The sequence below is a fragment of the Brachyhypopomus gauderio genome, chromosome 3, assembly GCF_052324685.1.
Source record: "Brachyhypopomus gauderio isolate BG-103 chromosome 3, BGAUD_0.2, whole genome shotgun sequence".
Taxonomy (NCBI): Eukaryota; Metazoa; Chordata; class Actinopteri; order Gymnotiformes; family Hypopomidae; genus Brachyhypopomus; species Brachyhypopomus gauderio.
In genome coordinates this window covers 1,021,755-1,040,837 of record NC_135213.1, presented here as the reverse complement: position 1 = coordinate 1,040,837, position 19,083 = coordinate 1,021,755, and the positions used below count along the sequence as shown (strand labels likewise).

Sequence of the window (19,083 nt, the reverse complement as noted above, 5' to 3'; positions counted from 1 at the left end):
TGTAGAAAAAAGTCAAATGAATGACAGTACACACCCCAGCCCACAACCATGAATACACACATACACACACACACTGCTCTGTCACACCACTGGCAGTGTGACAGGTATGATATCACACAAACATTGCAGAAATAGACCCACATAAGCATCTAAACATGAACCATCAAAGGGTTTTATTGATGGAACCAAGCAACCACACAGCAGGAAGTTGTTCCTGACATTATTCAACATAATTACATATTATAACAAATATTATTTCGTTTCTATGAATAATAGTGAATAATAGGTAATGTGTGTTGTATCAGGAGTGCTTTGGCAGAGACTCTCACACATGTTCTATCACACTGCTGGATCCGTAAGCAGTCAGATGCTGTACGTAGTTGCCTGTACTGTGCGCCAGTGTATTAGTTGACAACGTATTACATCAAAGAGCAAACACTGAGGCTGTTGCCCGGATACGCTAGCGTAAGGAGTACTGCCATGGAGACAACTGAACACTCGACAAGAGCAGCATCTGAGAAATGCTGTAAATGTAAACACCAAAAATAAAAATTGCAGTCTTTGTCACATGGGCGGAGCCTTCAGCAGTATGTGTGGACCATTGGTCTCTTAGAGACGGCTCTCTGCTGCCTCCCACAGGAAGATCGAGTAACTGCGAGTGGGATGTTTGAGATGGATCCTAAGCAGCATCAGCATGTGTTCAAAGGACTATACAGGTACAACATGAGGGGGTGGGCTTGTCACATGGCTCCTCCTCTTCCTCAGGCAAAGGTGTGGTCGCCAGGCTATTGCCCCACCTCTCACAGATGGAGTGAGAAGAGGCCAGGGAGATGGACGCTATCCGGCCACACACAAGCTCGGCAGCGTTGCCCTCTGCAAAAGAGACATCGGTGACGGTCCTTTCTCTCAGAGAAACATCATCATCATCTTCGTCGATGAGCGCGATGCTGTCGCAGGCATCCACTTGCGTGAACCCCAGTGTGCACGTGTCCTCACAACTCATGTCCATGGAGGACAACCTCTCCATAGACACCTCTTCACCATCTGCCACACTGGACTCCACCTCAGAGAAATCATTCTGGCTCCGCCCCTCACTACATTGTCCAATCCCTGTAGTGGGGCGGAGCTCACCCGCTCTCTGTACATCCAGCTGGTCACTGTTGTCCGTCTGTTTCAAGCCATTCGACATCAGCCTGAGCGGCATCTCATCACACACACCATCCTGTCTGGTACACACACCATCCTGTCTGGTACACACACCGTCCTGTCCATCAGGTCGACTGGCACTCTTTTTCTGGGGTGAGAATTCCTCCCGGGTTGTGACCATTGAGGTCAAAGGTAGGCTTTCCACTGTCCTGTGGGAGTCCAGGAACAGCATGGTGCTCTTTTGAGCATGCTCAGTAGGGGGCAGGAGTCTGTTCATCAGGTTCTTCTGCTACTTTGCATATGGTGTCTTTATTGCCAAACCCTGAGAGACTGAGAAAGACAGAAAAAGAATAAAAAATAGAGAGAGAGAGAGCGTGCTAGAGAGAGAGGAAGGACCTCAAAAACCAAACTATCAATAATCTAGCCACTAAATGCTTTAAAAAAATGCAAACACAATCAAATGTCACATCACTCTATAAGATGAAAGTATGAGTACGAAGTTCCTACTGTTGTGTTCAGCTGCTCCTGCACACGTCCCGCAGCAGTCTTGCCTCTGTCGGGGCTTCTGGCCTGCGTTACAGACACACTAATACATCCACATTTGTGTGGTCCACACAAGCAGAGTTTAACAGTGACCATGCTATTAAAAGGCAAGAGCAGTGCTAGTGCTGGGCTCAGCACGGGCAGGACTGAGCAGAACTGTGTGTGCCTGATGGAGAGAGAGAGAGAGGGAGGGAGGGAGAGAGAGGGAGAGAGTGTTGCAGAAGAGAAGAAGCTGGCGTGAGGTGCTTGTTCCGCTGAGGGGAGTGAAGAAGGGAGAACCTCTGATGGAGCAAAAATAACCCTGAATCCCCATGAGACTTCTGAGTGGAAGACAAGGCTGCTACCCAGTGTTCCTTTAAAAGTCCCTCTCTGACAAACACACACACACACACTCCAATTCCTTCTCTTCCTGTCTGACACACACACACCCCCTCAGTCCGGCTCCTCTGTTTCACTGACACACACACACACACACACAATCCAGCTCTTTCTCTCTCTGACAAACACACACAAACCAATTCCTTCTCTTCCTGACACACAATCCACCTCCTTCTCTCTCTAAGACACACACACAATCCACCTCCTTCTCTCTCTAAGACACACACACAATCCACCTCCTTCTCTCTCCGCCTCTCTGATTCAGACAACATGTACCCAATGTAACAACACCCCAACAAAGAGTGTATGTGTGTTAACATGCAGGTGGAGTCATACCAATGCAGTATCTCAGGTCTGCTCTGAACACTCCCTCCCATTTCACTCAGGTCATTGCGCTGATGCCCACACCATCTGGACCACCTCTATAACTGTGAAGTAGGCGGAGCCTCTCAGAGCATCTGTGCATGCATGGGTCCACACTCTGGCCAATCACTCTGTCCCCACTGCACAGCACACTTGACAGAATCAGGCCTTTGTGAATTAATCATCACTGTTACGAGTCTTACAGAACACTCACATGGCCAGGACACACCATGCTCACACAGCAGACTCATTTCCTGTTATTCCTTATACATAAGCCAAGTTCATCTAAAACACACAGCAGTTCTCAACCCAGCTACACCAACCACAGCCCCGCTTCCTCACACTAGCTACACCTACCACAGCCCCACCTCCTCACCCAGATACACCAACCATAGCACCACCACATCACCCAGCTACACCAACCACAGCCCCACCTCCTCACCCAGATACACCAACCACAGCCCCACCTCCTCACCCAGATACACCAACCACAGCACCACCACATCACCCAGCTACACCAATCACCCAGCTATACCAACCACAGCCCCGCCTCCTCACCTAGCTACACCTACCACACCACCACCTCACCCAGCTACACCAACCACAGCACTGTCCCTCCTGAGCTAAACCAACCACAGTGTAAATGTGTAAAAGCCTTAGTTACATAGTTAGGAGTATTAACATTTCTTTTTCTCCAACTGTGCAGTGACATTACTGTTGTCTTGGTTAAAGTATTTCTACCAACAAGCTGTGATTGTGCACCCATAAGGAGGCAGCCCTCTTCATCCTCATTAATATTTAATAGTAATGCATGTGAAACATTTTCACACATGGAATACAGGGAGGGCAGGCCCAAGGGTGCACCAGTGCTCTGAAACATTAAACAGACACTCTGCTCCTGAATGGAACACAGCAGCACGTCATTACAACTTACTACCCCCTGCTGGTGCTGCTCTGCTACTGCAGCCCAACTCTGGCACTTGCAATCTCGAGTCCCTTTTACAGCATAGCAGGCTTTTCTGATAAAGTAAAAAAAGGCTCAAAATACAAAAGTACAGTAAAAATAATTTATTGAACGTGAGGGAAACTTTTACTCCATCTCAGCATACAGGAGAATTCAGGTGGTCTACAACAAGTGTCACAGTCCATCCAGATTGAAAGCACCAAACTGTTTGTACTCAGTGTCCATGTGGTATGTGTAGTATATAGATGCAGAAATTGCAGTTCCTGCAGTGGACATTCTCAGCTTCATTGTAAGACACTACATGCTCTCTATCGCCCCCATTAGGGCTGTTAGGAGCACTGTGCCTGTGGACTGCTCCTCCATGTGAAGGACGTAGTTCCTGCACGGATGTGTGCCAGTGGGAGTCTCTCTGATCCTGATGTTGACATCTCTCGGTAAGCAAAGTGGGTGTATGTAGCGCACGGTCAGAGCAAGAGGAGCTCTCACGGCATCAGCCCCTAAACACACACACACACACACACACACACACACACACACAGGCATGTGCATCCTGGCACTAACCGCTCTTATTTGGTTATAGAAATGACACCAAACCAGTGCTCCAAGTTGGTGTGTCTATAGGTATAACCATGGTGCTGTGTCTGGTCAACAGAGGGAAGATCATGTAACCTCTCACCATTCAGCTTCTCCGTCTCTGCCAGACACCTGGAGACGGGCCACAGGGCTGTGGGACAGCCGTAGCCCAGCAGCGAGAACGCACCAGGGAAGGCGTGCTCTGAGCACACACCCCTCCACCACACACACCCCACATTTACCCACCATGGAACTGCTACCCTAACACACCTCTCACTCGTTCCTGATAGAGAGGGAGGGGAAAAGAGTGAGAGAAAGAGATTGAGGGAGAGGGAGGGTAAGAGAGGGAGGGATAGAGAGAGGGGGAGGGAAGGATATAGAGAGATGGAGAGAGGGAAGGATATTGTGGGAGAGAGAGAGGGAAGGATATAGAGGGAGAGAGAGGGAAGGATATAGAGGGATGGATAGAGAAGGATATAGAGGGAGAGGGATGGATAGAGAGGGAGAGATGGCAGGGGTATAAGGTATATTCAGAAAATAAAATACACTGTATTAGAGTTCTTACTTTCAGAGTTACATTTTAGTATTAATTTCACTGGATATTACATATTCAATAATCATACATCTCTAATGACTTGCAGTCAGTGATTAGGGTCTATATATACCACATTTGTGATGTTTGTGTATGTGCATATCCTCATAAGTTTGTGTATCTAGCTACAATGTGTGTGTGCATGTGTGTGTATGGACACATACCATCAGCATTGTGTGGCTCTAGCTGCAGTGTGTGTGCGTGTTTAGCCCTTGGCGAGAGCAGAGTGAGTGTGCTGGTCCAGACTAGCCCCCCCTGCTGGAGGCTTTTAGCACTGAGACCAAGCACCACCTCCACCCCTCCACTCACACTCCTGTACTCCATCACCTCCACCTGCAGGGAGAATGTGCCTCTCTTCAGCTCGTCCAGAGGTTGGAGCAGGCGCACTGTCTCACATACACGCACCAGCCCTGACACACACACACACACACACACCTCTTAGTAATGCTGTGGCTAATAACAGATTGTAACACCCAGCTGAAAGGTGCCATAGCAGGTCCTCTCAAGTTAAGTTACTTCAGGAACAATCTTGTGTCAAATTACTTTTTATTGCTGCCATGTTAGTAAAAAGGAACGAATGCATTTAAAATTCTGTCCCCTATATATATACCCATTCCATATAAGATAAAATAACAATTCGAGTAAAAACTCACCGTGAGGGCTTAACCTAAACCGGCCCGAGCACACGACCATGTTGATTAACCGGGAGAAAAGGAACTCGGGGTAGAATAAGGGGATGTCCCTAAACTCGCAGTCTGGGTAGTCCCAGCCGTAACCCACCGCGCTACAGAACCTCCGCTGGGAGGTCGCGTCGTGCCTGCACACCAATCGGTTAGTGAGCGGGGTCTGTCGTGCTGACAGCCGTCATAATGCTCGTTCATGAGCTCGACGTTATTTATTCAGACTGAAATCAACGTACCTGCAGTTAATTAGTGTAAAAACAAGTTCGTCATTTGCGTTTTCATCCGTCGTTAATTGCCCCCGTTTCTTATACAAAGACTGGAATATGTATCTGCTCAGTAAATACACATCGCTCGGCAAACGCTGTTTCCAGTCAAACACCGCAGTAGTCGTAAAGAGGAAGTGAGACGTGCAAAACTGAATATAGAGAAAATAACTTAGACATCCAGTACAAATTACAGTTATCGTAGCGGAAAACGTGTCCATTTAAGCTACTTTAGTGACTTTGGAAATCAGTTTGAGGTTAACAACCAACCGTCCCCAACAGCAAACTTCCGAAAAGCAAGGCGACTATATTGAACAATTACCCCTCTATTGCCCTCTGGTGTCCGAGAATGACATATGCACAATATACAAAGACGAACCAAAGCAAGTAATAGAAATATTTTATTGATTATAATACATTTATACAATAATATTGTAGAATCATTACAAATAAACAGTGTATCTTCAAACAAGTTCCAAATTATCGAACTGGGGAACAAGACAATATATTCATGAAATGTATTAGACTAAAAAGAACATTTGTCATTTAGTCATGAGATATTTGGGTCCATTGTGCTTGACTCAAAACTTGCATAAGGCACTTTATCAGCTACTAATTAAAATGCAATTTTTTATCTTGCTTATATATTTTGTAAACAAAATAAGATTATATCTAGTCTTACAAGCTGACCAACAACAAATTATAAACACAATTGTTTTTTGGTGTTGCAGATTTAAGAATATTCACCAATATCAGTAGTCTTGCACACTGTCAGAGGCTCCGAGAGCTTAATGAGTGGTGAGTGTGTGATCAGTGAGACGTCAGTGACCGATCAGTGAGTGGTTAGTGGATCAGTGAGATCTCAGTGACTCTGTCAATCACATCAGCCAAACAGTAGCAGAAGAACAATGCAGACAGAGTTCACTCCAATCAAGGGCACTGCAAAACAAGACACACTCCAATGAAGGGCACTGCAACATACCACACACACATGTACAGCAGCTATGGCTGAACAGACAATCTGCCATCTGTTGTTAATGTGTGTATATACTTGTACATAAGGGTAACTCTTTTACTTTTTCCTAAAGTAGCTAGTCTACTTCATAGTCATAGTCATGTGTATGTTCTCTGAGTGATGGGGCGTTACTGGATCACAGGTACCTCTCATCACCGTCCTTACAGAGCGTATCAGGGTCATCAGCTGCGTTTTGATACAGGGCTCCTCACCGAATCCACCGATACTTCGGTCCACACTCCAGCCGACTATCGCCACCAGCCGCCACAGGCATCGTCCACGTTTGCATACAGTTAGCATAGATAACAAGCTATACGGTTAGAAGTTACATCCCCAACCCTTTGACTCCGCTAACAACGTAATAAATATTAGCTAGTTTACGTGGCAGTATGCACATAGTTAGATATAACTAACTCGCTATTTGACTTACAGATAATCCAGTCAGATCTGCGAGCTAGCAAGTTTCGCCGTTAACCATTAACCACCAGTCGCCAATTACTGCAAAAATTTAAGTTGGCTATGATCAAAAGTAAATACTTTACATTGTGGGCTCACAACATACTTACACTTACTAAGAAATCTCTCCTCGTGCAATACTGCCATTGCATTTATGCATAAAACAGCAGCCTGAATCAGCGCGTACATAGCCAGCGCCATCTTTGTTTACTATCGTCCCTGACGCAGTACGGCGCGTCGCGAGCACCAAACGCGCAGAAATACGAATCGCGTCGGAACTGCGGCGTTACGATTACTTCATACACACCTGAGCAATGACGCGTTCTGGCACTGTCCACAAATCTTGTATGATAAAGAAAGAAATAAAAATGACAAATAATTTCCCGAGAGTCCCGAGCCAAAGCGTCTTCCTCATTTCACTGTTCGTGTGTGCTTTACATGTACAGTGTTCGGTGTAATGACTGCGTTTCATTGACTCATATGTTTGAAGTGGAAAGTAATGTAGTTTTACCTTAATATTACTAATGGAAATTCTGACACGAATTCAACGTCTGTTTTTTTTTATCCAAAGCTATATAAGCCTGATGTGAAGAGATAATAATGTAATATAAATTATATAATATAGTGTTTGATTTTAATGATGGCAATAATTCTATACGTTGCTGTTCAAAAGTAATTCATGATTAATTAATTAGTTGCGTTTCCCCTCAGTCATGATTACATTTCAATATGGCCCGGATTCCTCAACATATATATTAGTGTGTGTACGTGTAAATTATTTTCAAAACAGGCTCTTTATGAAGTGGGCTAAACGAGTTTGTGTTGTTTTAAGATGTCCTAAGGGTTTTTAACTTTAATTTCATGTTGACCTTTTAAACTGTAATTAAGAGTATTACTCGCACCTGGACAGACTATAAAACGGCGAAGTTCAGCGTGGCTGAATTGAATCCTCCGTATTTTGCAGCCATGTGGTCTGCGTTAGCGGGAGCACTGGTGCTGTGCGCCGTTTCATTACTTTTGCACGGTGAGTGGTTTTTTTTTTTTGGTCCGGGGCCGACACGAGATTGCAATAGATTCATCCATTTGCTTTCAAACTTGCAAAATTTAGTAAATCTGATCAGCATGCCTGTAAAAGGAGAAAATTAAATTCGGTTTTTGTAACGCAGACGCGGGTTCCCTCCTTCCCTACTTGTCTCTCTGTCCCTCCATCTCTCTCTCCATCTCCGTGTACTTTTCTCCCTCCCTCTCCCTCACCATCTCTCCTTACCTCTCCCTCTCCTTCGATGTAGCGGACGCCGTGAGGGGAGTGGCGGAGATGACCCAGAGGGCAGCCCTGACTTGCCGGTTTGGTCACACTCCCTGTAAAGACGGATCGGAGTGCGTGCTGTTCACCCACGTGTGTGACGGTGAGCCGGATTGCCCCGATGGCTCTGACGAAGAGGACTGTGCCTCCGCGTGCAGCACGGGTGAGGCTGCTCATTGTTAATGCATTAGTACTGTAAGTATTTAAGAGGAGCTGCATCACCAATCTTATTTTGGCCATAACCACCATCCTATGAAGCCTGGTTGAGTGCATTGCCTTTCAGATCATAGTGAGTAAGATGTTAAAGGGCCTTCAGCGAGTATCTTGATTGCTTATTTACCCTTAACTAGTTGTGTCCAGATCCAATCTGTAAACCGGTCATCTGTGTTTCTGATCCCAGGTGAGTTCCAGTGTGCACATGGTAGGAAGTGCATCGAGCGCGGGCAGGTGTGTGACGGCGAGGCTCAGTGTCAGGACCGCTCGGACGAGGTGAACTGCTTCAACCCAGACGGGGGCTGCGCGTACCGCTGTGACCGGAACAAGTGCGTGCCGAAGTCCTTCATCTGTGACGGCCAGGCGGACTGTGAGGATGGCGGGGATGAGGCCTATTGTGGTGGGTTCTGATGTGTAACATGCGATGATCGTCCTGTATGCTGCTTAAGTGTGTCTCAATAACTGAGTGGTTCAAAGAACAGTCTGGCATTGGGGTTGTCTTCTCTGGTCAGGTGAAATAAAATGCCTCGGTTTTGAAATTTTGTGTGAATGCAAGATTCCTGTTTATACTTCTGTGATTCTATAAGGTAGAAAGTTCGAGGCTTGCCATTGCAAGCCGTAGAGGTGGTGTCGTTGGGTCAAGTGAAGATGCAGTGAAGATTCATGGCTTAATCAATAATGGCCACCTGTAGTTCAGTGTTCCGTTCCTAGAACTGGAAAACCTCCTGTACAGCATGTTTGTCCCATTCTCTCACTAGTGAACACTCGGGGAGTTTCTGAGCAGGCACAACACAAACTCATGCAGATGGGATTAGGACTGGGATTACACGCATCCCCAAGAGTTTGAAGTAAATTAGTGATAGTTTGGCTGCACATTTCGGGCCTTTATTCCTCATCGTTTCTGATCAGATGCTGAACATGATGTGGAGGATGTTCAGGAGACGCCTACAGAGGGTCCTGCAGCTGGGGAGTCGCCACGGCGATGCCCTCTGGGCTCCAGGCTGTGTAGGGATGGCAGTGACTGCTTCCTGTACGACCACATGTGTGACGGAGAGGAGGACTGCATGGACGGCTCGGACGAGGACCAGTGTGCATCGGAGTGTGACGATGGTGAGCAATTGGTAACACTAGTTGGTTAGCTAGATGGACTCTGATTGCTGGTTGCGCCTGCTGGTTGGTTAACTTGATGGACCCCGTGCTGTGTAGGGAATCGGTTCTGTCTCTATGCCAAATCCATTTGCTGGTTGCTATGCTCAACCTGTTAAAGGATAATCTCTTATTCTGCTGAGCTGTATGAATATTATGATTTTAATGAGACAGCAGTGTTCATGAAGCTGGAACTTCATCAGCCTATTGGTCAATTGAGCCCAAATTGATTCTGCATTCTAAACCTGATCTATTGGGCTTCCTGTGTGGCTTCACAGCACTATCTAGGCCATGGGTTAAAGTTCTCCGTCACTACGACGGATTTCCGTCATTTGATTTTTTTGGGGAAAAAATCCGTCAAATCATAATAAACCACACACGCGCGTGCTATCTGTTTTGTGGCCGAAATATTATTCTCACTGGCGCTCATCAGCGCTGGATGGATGACGGCGGTGTCATTTGATTGACTTGCGGTTCATTCCGCCTTCAGATTTGCGGACAGTAGAAAAGTTTTTACCCCCCTCCTGCCTGGCGTGACCGTAGTGCGCGACTCTGTACACCTGCGCGAATGGCGGAGGCTACTTGCTGCATCACATTCTTTTTGCAGTGTTGTCCGAAGCGATATGTGGTAGTATAAAGAAACACCCCTCAAAAACAGGGGAATGAACATTTACCTGACCAATTTTAATGTTGCAGTAGTGCTGGAATTTAGGCTAAAGTACTTTAAAATGCTTGAAATTGTAACGGGTTGAGCCACCGCGATTACGTCATTTTCGGCGTGCGGACCCTCGCGCTGCTCACGCCACTCGTGCTGCGTCAAGTATAAAGGCTTAAACCAGGCTTAACATGGATGGTGTTGTTCTGTTTGTATTTAAAAGCTCTATCCAGTGGTGTGATTTAAATTTGCCATTTTTGGACATTTAATTTTTTTGTAACATACCTACTTAAAGCAGGTAATCTTACGGCTTATGTTTTTGCGATGGTGAATCTGATAAAAACGAGAGATTCATACCTTTTAAAACTCACCAGGATTCACTAAATTTGACTTGATCTTTAAATCATTTTCTGGAAGAGGACCCCCAGATAACTCCCATTAAATACACATTTATGTACATTTATTGCTCAGATGTTCATTCTCTTTTCTCTCCTTACACAGGCTGTTTAGATAAATATACTTTATAAATGTGTTTTTGTGTAGAATTAGGCAAAAGAGGCCAACTACACCACATTTTCAGTAATTGCTGGCATTGTCTTTTGCCAGGAAAAATTTTCAGTCAAATGAAAATTTCTTGCTTTAACCCATGATCTAGGCACTGCCCACCAGTCTCCCTCTATCCAATCAGTAAACCTGTCACCTGTTTCTGACCCCAGGTGAGTTCCAGTGTGCACATGGTAGGAAGTGCATCGAGCGCGGGCAGGTGTGTGACGGCGAGGCTCAGTGTCAGGACCGCTCGGACGAGGTGAACTGCTTCAACCCAGACGGGGGCTGCGCGTACCGCTGTGACCGGAACAAGTGCGTGCCCAAGTCCTTCATCTGCGACGGCCAGGCGGACTGTGAGGATGGCGGGGATGAGGCCTATTGTGGTGGGTTCTGATGTGTTTGACGCGTGTGCTGATCGTCCCATGTTCTGCTTAGAAAATAAGATTAGGACTGGGATTATAAATCCCTGCTGAGTGGGATTCAAGTAACTGATTGTTTGGCACATATTTCTGGTCTTTATTCCTCATCGTTTCTGAGCAGATGCTGAACATGATGTGGAGGATGTTCAGGAGACGCCTACAGAGGGTCCTGCGGCTGGGGAGTCGCCACGGCGATGCCCTCTGGGCTCCAGGCTGTGTAGGGATGGCAGTGACTGCGTCCTGTACAGCCACATGTGTGACGGAGAGGAGGACTGCAAGGACGGCTCGGACGAGGACCAGTGTGCATCGGAGTGTGACGATGGTGAGCACCTGCATACTTGTTGACGCTCATTGGTTAGTTACCTAGATGGACCCTGGCTGCTAGTATCTCCTGCTAGTTAGCTAGCTAAAAACATCCAGCCTGCTAATAGCATGGGCTAGTTAGCTAGCCAGAGACCCTGTGCTGGCTCCTGTCTTATCCTGTTCAGTTCTATGTATATGGGGATTTCACAAGACTGGATTCTAAAAGGCTGAGCTAGTCATCAGCTCACTGGTCAACTGGGCCCAAATTGCGTATTCATTCTACAGTTGTCCTTGTGTGGATGCAGAACTCAATTGTGGCTCCACCTCCCAGTCTCCCTCTATCCAATCAGTAAGCCTGTCACGTGTTTCTGATCCCAGGTGAGTTCCAGTGTGCACATGGTAGGAAGTGCATAGAGCGTGAGCAGGTGTGTGACGGCGTGGCTCAGTGTCAGGACCGCTCCGACGAGGTGAACTGCTTCAACCCAGACGGGGGCTGCGCATACCGCTGTGACCGGAACAAGTGCGTGCCGAAGTCCTTCATCTGCGACGGCCAGGCGGACTGTGAGGATGGCGGGGATGAGGCCTATTGTGGTATGAACTCCTCCAGACCCCCAGATTAATTTAGTGGCAACAGTGGGCCAGCAGTTCTAGGAATGGTGGAGAAATGGGTGTTAAATGCAAGTGTAACTGGAATAGGGACATGACTGGTGTTGTGTTGTAGTGTAAAGGATGACGCTGACGGTCGTATATTCACTTCACTTTACTCATTAACGTAAACGATTATTAACACGAGTAGCCTTTCCGCAATGTCGTAAATGCAACTCCGTATACCTACTTCCTGTTTCACAATAAAAGCATAAGACAACTGGGTTGTCCTTTTCTGGATTGATGGGTGAGTTATTCCCCCCCCCCCCCCGCTTCATCTTGTGACTCTGTGTAGGTGAAGGGACCTGCACGTGGCAGGAGTTCCTATGCCGCAGTGGTCAGTGTGTGCACGCTGACATGGTGTGCGACGGTCACTGGGACTGCAGGGACGGCTCCGACGAGGACGGCTGCACCAACCGCACAGACTGCAGCCCGGGCCAGCAACGCTGCCCCGACGGCCAGCAGTGTCTGCTGCAGAGCTGGCTCTGTGACGGCCAGGACGACTGCCCTGGCGCTGCTGATGAGCAGGTAGCAGCGGGGAGGGGGCTGTTGGTGAACTGGCGGCGTTTTATGTAGACACTACATGCAATTGATTGGAATGTCACTGCCGACTCCCATTGAACTCCAAAGGACCTGTTGGTGAAAATGGGAGCCAGAGCATGTGCATTAGATAAACACAGTGTCTGCAGCAACAGTTATTAAACATTAGCTAGCAATCTATGGTCATCTAAGATCAGTAAATGTGTGCTTTCATTTGTCAGCCACATTCTGGAACAAAACTTTCAAAAAAGCTAAGTGTACATGGAGTACCTTGACCCTATCTTAGTCCTTCAATACGAGACTTAAAATAGCCATTGGGTTGAGTAAAATACTGTTCATGTGACATTAAATTAATGTGATGTATTGCAAGCTCAGACAAGTTTTTCAGCAACAAAATCACTACCTAGCAAGTGAGCTAACTAGCTAGTTTGTTTGACTACATTGAAGTTAAGCTAGCTCTCTTGAACTGAAAAGAACTTGAATCCAAGACATTGATTTACATCACAAATGTCATATCAAACGGGTCAATGTTAACACTGTGAATGGTTTAAAAACAAAAAAGGGAACATAATTGCAACGGAGTCAGCTAATTCTGCATTGGTGTTGTCAACACTGTCAAATGTAAAATAATTTAAAGGCATAAAAATTATTGAAGACAATGTGAGGGGACCTTAAAGAATTGAGACCATGCAGCTGCCCAAAAAATGAGGTGTAATTTGTGCGCGTGTGTGTAGAACTGCGAGAGTCTTTTGCAGTGTGGAGAGTTCCAATGGCCGTGTGCGTCTCAGACGCAGTGTGTTCCTCAGAGCTGGCACTGCGATGGCACGAAAGACTGCAGAGATGAGAGTGATGAGTCTGGATGTGAGTCTGTACACTCCCACGCACACACCAGACCTGGAGACTTGCCATTGAAAATGTATCGGCCATGGGAGCCTGGTGGCTCTTGAGAATGGTGCTGTTGGGACTCCACCCATCGGAGACACAGAACTTTGAGTCATGGTCCACTCTATCAGGATGCTGAGTGTGTGCTTGTGTGTGTTCTTAGGTGAGCCTGCATCTTGTCCCCCTCACCAGTTTCAGTGTGGGAGCTCGGAGTGTTTGAACCCATCTCTCCTCTGTAATGGACACCCAGACTGTCAGGATGGATCTGATGAGGGTGGAACCTGCTCATCAGACATGTGCTCTGACCCATCACCATGTGCACAAGACTGCCATAGCACACCCACAGGAAAAGTAGGCCTGCAGACCGTAAATATGTACATGGTTTAGTGCAGGCAGGGTATCTGAAGTCTGCAGATGGATTTTCTATGACTGCTCTCCAGATTTTTTTGAGCCCGTTTGTTTCAAATCAGCCCATGAGTGTGTTCTCACCAGTGTTTGTGCATGTGTAGCGTTGCTGGTGCAATATAGGCTACCGGCCTGTAGATGGCGGCATGCAGTGTGTGGACGTGGATGAGTGTGCAGAGACTCCAGCCGTGTGCGCCCACACCTGCACGAACTCGGATGGCTCGTTCCAGTGCGCCTGTAACCATGGTTATGTTCTAGAGTCTGACGGCAGTAGCTGCGAGGTTGTAGGTGAGCGGTCCAATGAGGTCGGCCCAGTCTCAACCACAGATGCTGCTCACCATGTTCTGATCCAACACACTGGCTGTGTACTACCCTAGCAGATTGGGAACACATGTTCAGTTCCAAAAGGGGACTGTACACTAGTTTTATCCAAAGTGGTTGTTACACTTTACTCTGTGCAGCCACTGGTGTGGGGGTGGTTTTATAAAAATTAGAATAAAATTATTTTTTAAATTCTTTATTATTTATCCTAATCTGACTCCTGCCTGTATGACAGTTTGAAAACCAGTGATCTAAAAATGTATATAGGGTTTCAGGATTTGTGATCCAGGGGTTCAGGTTGCAGACACTGGTTGGTCAGTGAGCCCTCGGAGGAAGGCTGGGTGTGACCCCTGTGCTGGTGTTCCAGGTGAGCCGTACCTGCTGGCGTCTGTGCAGGCAGAGCTGCTGCTCCTCGGTCTGCGCTCCTCCAGCCGGGCCACGCTGCTAGGCGTCCAGCAGCGGCCAATCCTCTCCCTCGACATGGACTGGCGTGAGCAGACGGTGTACTGGGCAGCCGTGGGCGGGGATGCTGTGGAATGGGTCACCCTTGACAGCAAGCGTGCCGGCACTCTGCTACGAGGTGAGAAGGGCATCAGCTTACAGGAAAATGCGGACAGACCACTACTAGGTTCTTGGGTTCCACTGCTCTGAATCATCCACTTCTAATGTATGTTCAGGGTAAGATTTAACTTGTGGTCGCCAGGTCGGTGAAGCTAAGGCAGTAGCTTCTAGGGCACTAGAGCAGCGAAACCCAGTGATCCAAAACTCTGACCTGTTCAACCACCAGACTTGTACAAAGACTCTCTGCTGTCCTCCCTGCAGGTGTGAGGGTGGAGTCTGTGGCAGTGGACTGGGTGGGGCGGAGCCTGTACTGGACGGATGGAGAGGCTAGGCAGATAAATGCTGTGGCACTGGAGGGCCCGGGGGTGGATCCTGTTGTCATCGTGGATGAGGATGTAGAACAGCCGTGTGCCTTGGCACTCATGCCAGAGACTGGGTACACACACACACACACACACACACACGAGAGACTGTGTACACATCCAATTATGAGTGACTGCTTCATTAGAGCAACTGGGGCATGAAGTTGGTCAATTTAGTGTGCTGCTATGAGGTTTTAGGCTTATGAACAAAGATTTATTAATGCAGAGTCTGTACCTGTGTGGTTGGGGTAATGGGTGTCTGTTCCGCTGTGTGGATGCTCTGTTAGCCAGGCTTTTTGCTCCATGTGCTGTGCAGGTTGATGTTCTGGTCCGAGACTGGGACGGAGGCTCTGTTACAGCGGGCCGGGATGGATGGTTCTGCACGCCGGGTGGTGCTCCGGGGGCCCCTGCGCTGGCCTGCGGGTCTGGCCGTGGACGCAGCTCGTGGGCGTCTCTACTGGAGCGACGCTGGGCTGGCCTGCATCGGCTCGGCCACGCTGGACGGAGATGACGTGGAGGTAGCCTGGACCATGGGTGGTGGGAGTAGACTCCACTACTCCACCCAGTCATCCCCACCCCTGCATGCAGTGCACTTCTGCGGTGTAGAAGCTCTTTCCTCAAACTTCCTGTCTCTGAAGATCTTGCAGTTGACGGAGAGCCCCAGTCCGTTCTCGGTGGCTGTGTTTGATGGTGCCCTCTACTGGTCCGACGCACGCAGGGGGACCATCCAGATGGCCAAGAAGAGTTCTGGCAAGCAGAGGCAGGTCCTGCTCAAACAGCCGGGCCAGGCGCTCGGCGTCAAGGGGAGTCCAGCAGTCACCTCACAGCTCTGGGATGGGGAGGTCGTACTGAAGTGTTACATCCTGGCTGATGACCCGAGCTGATTACTGTGTCTTTCTGTGCTTCACCGTGTTCGATTCAACAGGTGGTTCATGCGTCATTGCAGTCCAGCATTGAGAACCCGTGCATGTCGACTCCCTGCTCTCACCTGTGTGTGCTGGCACCTGGACAAGAGGTGAGGGGTGTGTGTAAGTGCCCGGCTGCACTGAAACTGGACCAGGATGGCCTCACGTGCTCCGAACCCGACGACTCCACCTTCCTCCTGCTCCTCACCCCCACAGCAGTATCACAGGTACACACGCACCATGACTGCACACTGGAACATCTGATGGCAAAAGTATGCATCACCCTAGGGGGGTAGGTGGGTGTGTCCAGTGACATCTGAGTTCGTGGTTTGCAGGTATACCTGCAGAGGCGGCACTCGGACGTAGGCATGGAGGGTGGGCCGGAGGACCGTGTGCTCTCCCTCCCTGGGTTGAAGCGTCCCGCGGCATTGGCTGTGCGGGATGGGGCCGTGTACGTCTGGGACAAGGTTCAGGCGGCTGTGCATGTGTTTGGGCTGCACGGAGAAGGAGGGTTGTCCAACGGGCCCGTGTTCTTGCTGCACGGAGACTCCCTGGTGGCGCTGGCCGTCGACTGGGTCACGGGTGCCCTGGTGTGGAGCAGCGTCAAGCATCCAGGTCTGCTGGTCACGTCTGCCCGGGACCAGCACACCGCCCTGCTGCTCCACCGGGACGTGGGCGCGGTGGGGGCCATCGCCCTTCATCCACCCCGCACCCGCCTCTGCTTCTCCAACACCCCTGCACCTGGAGATGCCACGCTTCTGGAGTGTGCCCACATGGACGGCCAGAACCGCACCGCTGTTTGGACCAAAGCCGTCCGGCCCGTCTCCCTGAGTCTGTGCAAGGACGGGGACACTCTTTACTGGGCTGATGCTGGTGAGGAACTGTGTGGGAAGTTCACCCGCCACAGTGAAGACCAAATACAAACCAAACAAAGGGCTGTAAAGAGCGAGACACCTATTACTGACTGTATGTGTCCCTAGGTCTTGGAGTCATTGCCTCAGTTGGGATTGATGGATCCAAATATAAAGAAATTAAAACTGAGGAGTCTGTGGTGGCGTTTGCGCTGGCCGGCCGCGTCCTCGTCTGGGTAACTAGTAAAGGTCTGGCAACCTTCAGTACTGATCATGGTGGGGGAGGGGTGGGATCTGGAAGCAAACCCGACGTGAGGGTTCTGAGGCTTCAGTGTAAACCTCCCTGCATTGCTCCTCCAGATTCCACTAAATGCTGGTTCAGTGATGACCACCAGAAGGCGACACTCTGGTTTGGAGTGGAAACGGAAGTTATTGATATGAAGGCCATCAGCAAGACCAGTCAGAAAGGTATCCACTTATTAATACAGCTGCTCATAACACGGATGCAATATACCCAATATAAAGAAATGTTCCTTCAGTAAAGTGTAATGCATGTGCTGTCTTGATTTAAATGTTCTTTATCCATACGCATTGCTCTCATGCTTCCAGGCACCAACTCCTGCTCCAACAGGAACGGCGGCTGCAGTCACCTATGTTTGGCGTTCCCAGGTGGCCGCACATGCCGCTGCGCCCATGGTTACGTTGTCGTCAATGTTACGGGCTGCATGCTGGACTCCAGCTGCCAGGCAGGCACCAGGGCATGTCTCCATGGTGACGGGTGTGTACCCCGTAAGCGCTTCTGTGACGGTCGTCCAGACTGCCCTGACGGATCAGACGAGATCTGTGAGCGGCTTTTCTCAATCTAGTCACGTTGCCTGATCTTCAGGTGTTCACCTGAGGCCCAAACGTGAACACCTGTGCAGTTGTTGAGATGGTGCTGATCTTGTGATTTCAGGTGTCCAAGATGAAGTGAAAACGGATGAGAGAATTAAATCTAGTAAAACGGAGATGAATGTTCACCTCTCTACTGCAGCACCACGTACAGCTCGACCAAAATCTTACAACCGCCCCATTCTAGTGAAGAACACTGATCCTGATAACACATCTCATGTCCCCAAATCCCCTTCTCCGCTGGGTCCAGGCTCTCTGGATCCCGTGGTGGTGAAGGGTTTGGGTACCAAACTTGACGTCCTTCCCAGTTCTGTTCCACTCCCGCCTCTGGAGGCGGTCCCCGCAGACGCCGCCGACGTTAAACTGGGAGGCACGGACCCGGAAGAGTGTGGCAAGCGGCTGTGTAACGGGAACGGGGCATGTGTGCAGCGGGATGGAGGGATTGTGTGCGAGTGCACAACTGGCTATGGCGGCAAGCACTGTCAGGACCAGGTGGGCGGGGCCATGCAAGGTCCGGTTGTATACGCCGCAGCAGGACTGTGCGTTGCCGTGGTCGCTATCGGAGTTGTTGTGGGGATTATACGGAGAAGAAAAGCAGAGGGTCAAAGGTAACAATGACGACACTAGGCTGCTAGCCCACCACTATGCTAGGCCAGCACACTAGTTCTTGGTGTGGGTGTGCTTTTGCTGCTCCAACCCATCAGACCTAGTGTGGGTGGGTTATCTGAATCAAATTAAACTCTTGAATAAATTGTTCTACATCCAAAGCTCATGTTTTGGACTTTTGTAAAAGTCTGTATTCTCAGCTGCTTTCTAGAAGGTGTGTGTGTGTGTGTGTGTGTGTGTGTAGGGGGCTACAGCCTGTTCTGAGAGAACCCAGTATGAGGGATCTGGAGAAGAGGGAGGAGCCTACACCAGCAAAACCTGCCAGAGACTCAACATCTCCAGAGGTGTGTGTGTGGTGTGGGGATGTGGATGACTGGCCCAGCTTTCAGCCTGACCAATCAACTCTTCTCTCCTACAGGATGCGGGCTCTGCCGTGGAATAACCTTCGCCAAAATGATCAGCATCTTCAGATCAAATAAAGCTGTTGAAAATATCAATGTTTCGACTTGTGAACTTATTTATGTGGGGAGTATGTTCACCCCTGAACATCTGT

The 19,083-nt window shown here is 48.8% G+C and overlaps 2 protein-coding genes across 4 annotated transcripts; one reads left to right on the top strand and one right to left on the bottom strand.

The window, feature by feature from the left end:
* Positions 1–3,483: 3,483 nt before the first annotated feature.
* LOC143509911 (uncharacterized) lies at positions 3,484–7,240 on the bottom strand. Of its 3 annotated transcripts, none has more exons than XR_013129838.1 (5): positions 7,087–7,240; positions 6,667–6,768; positions 5,479–6,444; positions 5,213–5,376; positions 3,484–4,969 (listed from the first exon to the last, which is right to left on the bottom strand). XR_013129838.1 is itself a non-coding variant. In XM_076998792.1 (5 exons), exons 1-5 carry the CDS (start codon positions 5,724–5,726, stop codon positions 3,692–3,694), a joined length of 1,038 nt encoding a protein of 345 aa, XP_076854907.1. In that variant the 5' UTR covers positions 5,727–5,823; the 3' UTR covers positions 3,484–3,691. The 3 variants fall into 3 exon arrangements, 2 of the variants coding, with proteins under 2 accessions (XP_076854907.1, XP_076854908.1); XM_076998792.1 differs by lacking the exons at positions 6,667–6,768; positions 7,087–7,240 and having other exon boundaries at positions 3,484–3,891; positions 4,071–4,250; positions 4,724–4,969; positions 5,479–5,823; XM_076998793.1 differs by lacking the exons at positions 6,667–6,768; positions 7,087–7,240 and having other exon boundaries at positions 3,484–4,250; positions 4,869–4,969; positions 5,479–5,823.
* Positions 7,241–7,844: 604 nt separating this feature from the next.
* Positions 7,845–19,023, top strand: lrp13 (low-density lipoprotein receptor related-protein 13). The gene is made up of 23 exons (XM_076998764.1): positions 7,845–8,000; positions 8,266–8,442; positions 8,680–8,892; positions 9,402–9,602; positions 11,010–11,222; positions 11,380–11,580; positions 11,940–12,152; positions 12,502–12,734; positions 13,481–13,607; positions 13,792–13,979; positions 14,138–14,321; positions 14,722–14,934; positions 15,177–15,351; positions 15,594–15,795; positions 15,916–16,081; positions 16,204–16,409; positions 16,518–17,055; positions 17,163–17,282; positions 17,394–17,501; positions 17,643–17,876; positions 17,989–18,532; positions 18,775–18,874; positions 18,949–19,023. Exons 1-23 carry the CDS (start codon positions 7,943–7,945, stop codon positions 18,970–18,972), a joined length of 4,638 nt encoding a protein of 1,545 aa, XP_076854879.1. The 5' UTR covers positions 7,845–7,942; the 3' UTR covers positions 18,973–19,023.
* The last annotated feature ends 60 nt before the right edge of the window (positions 19,024–19,083 follow it).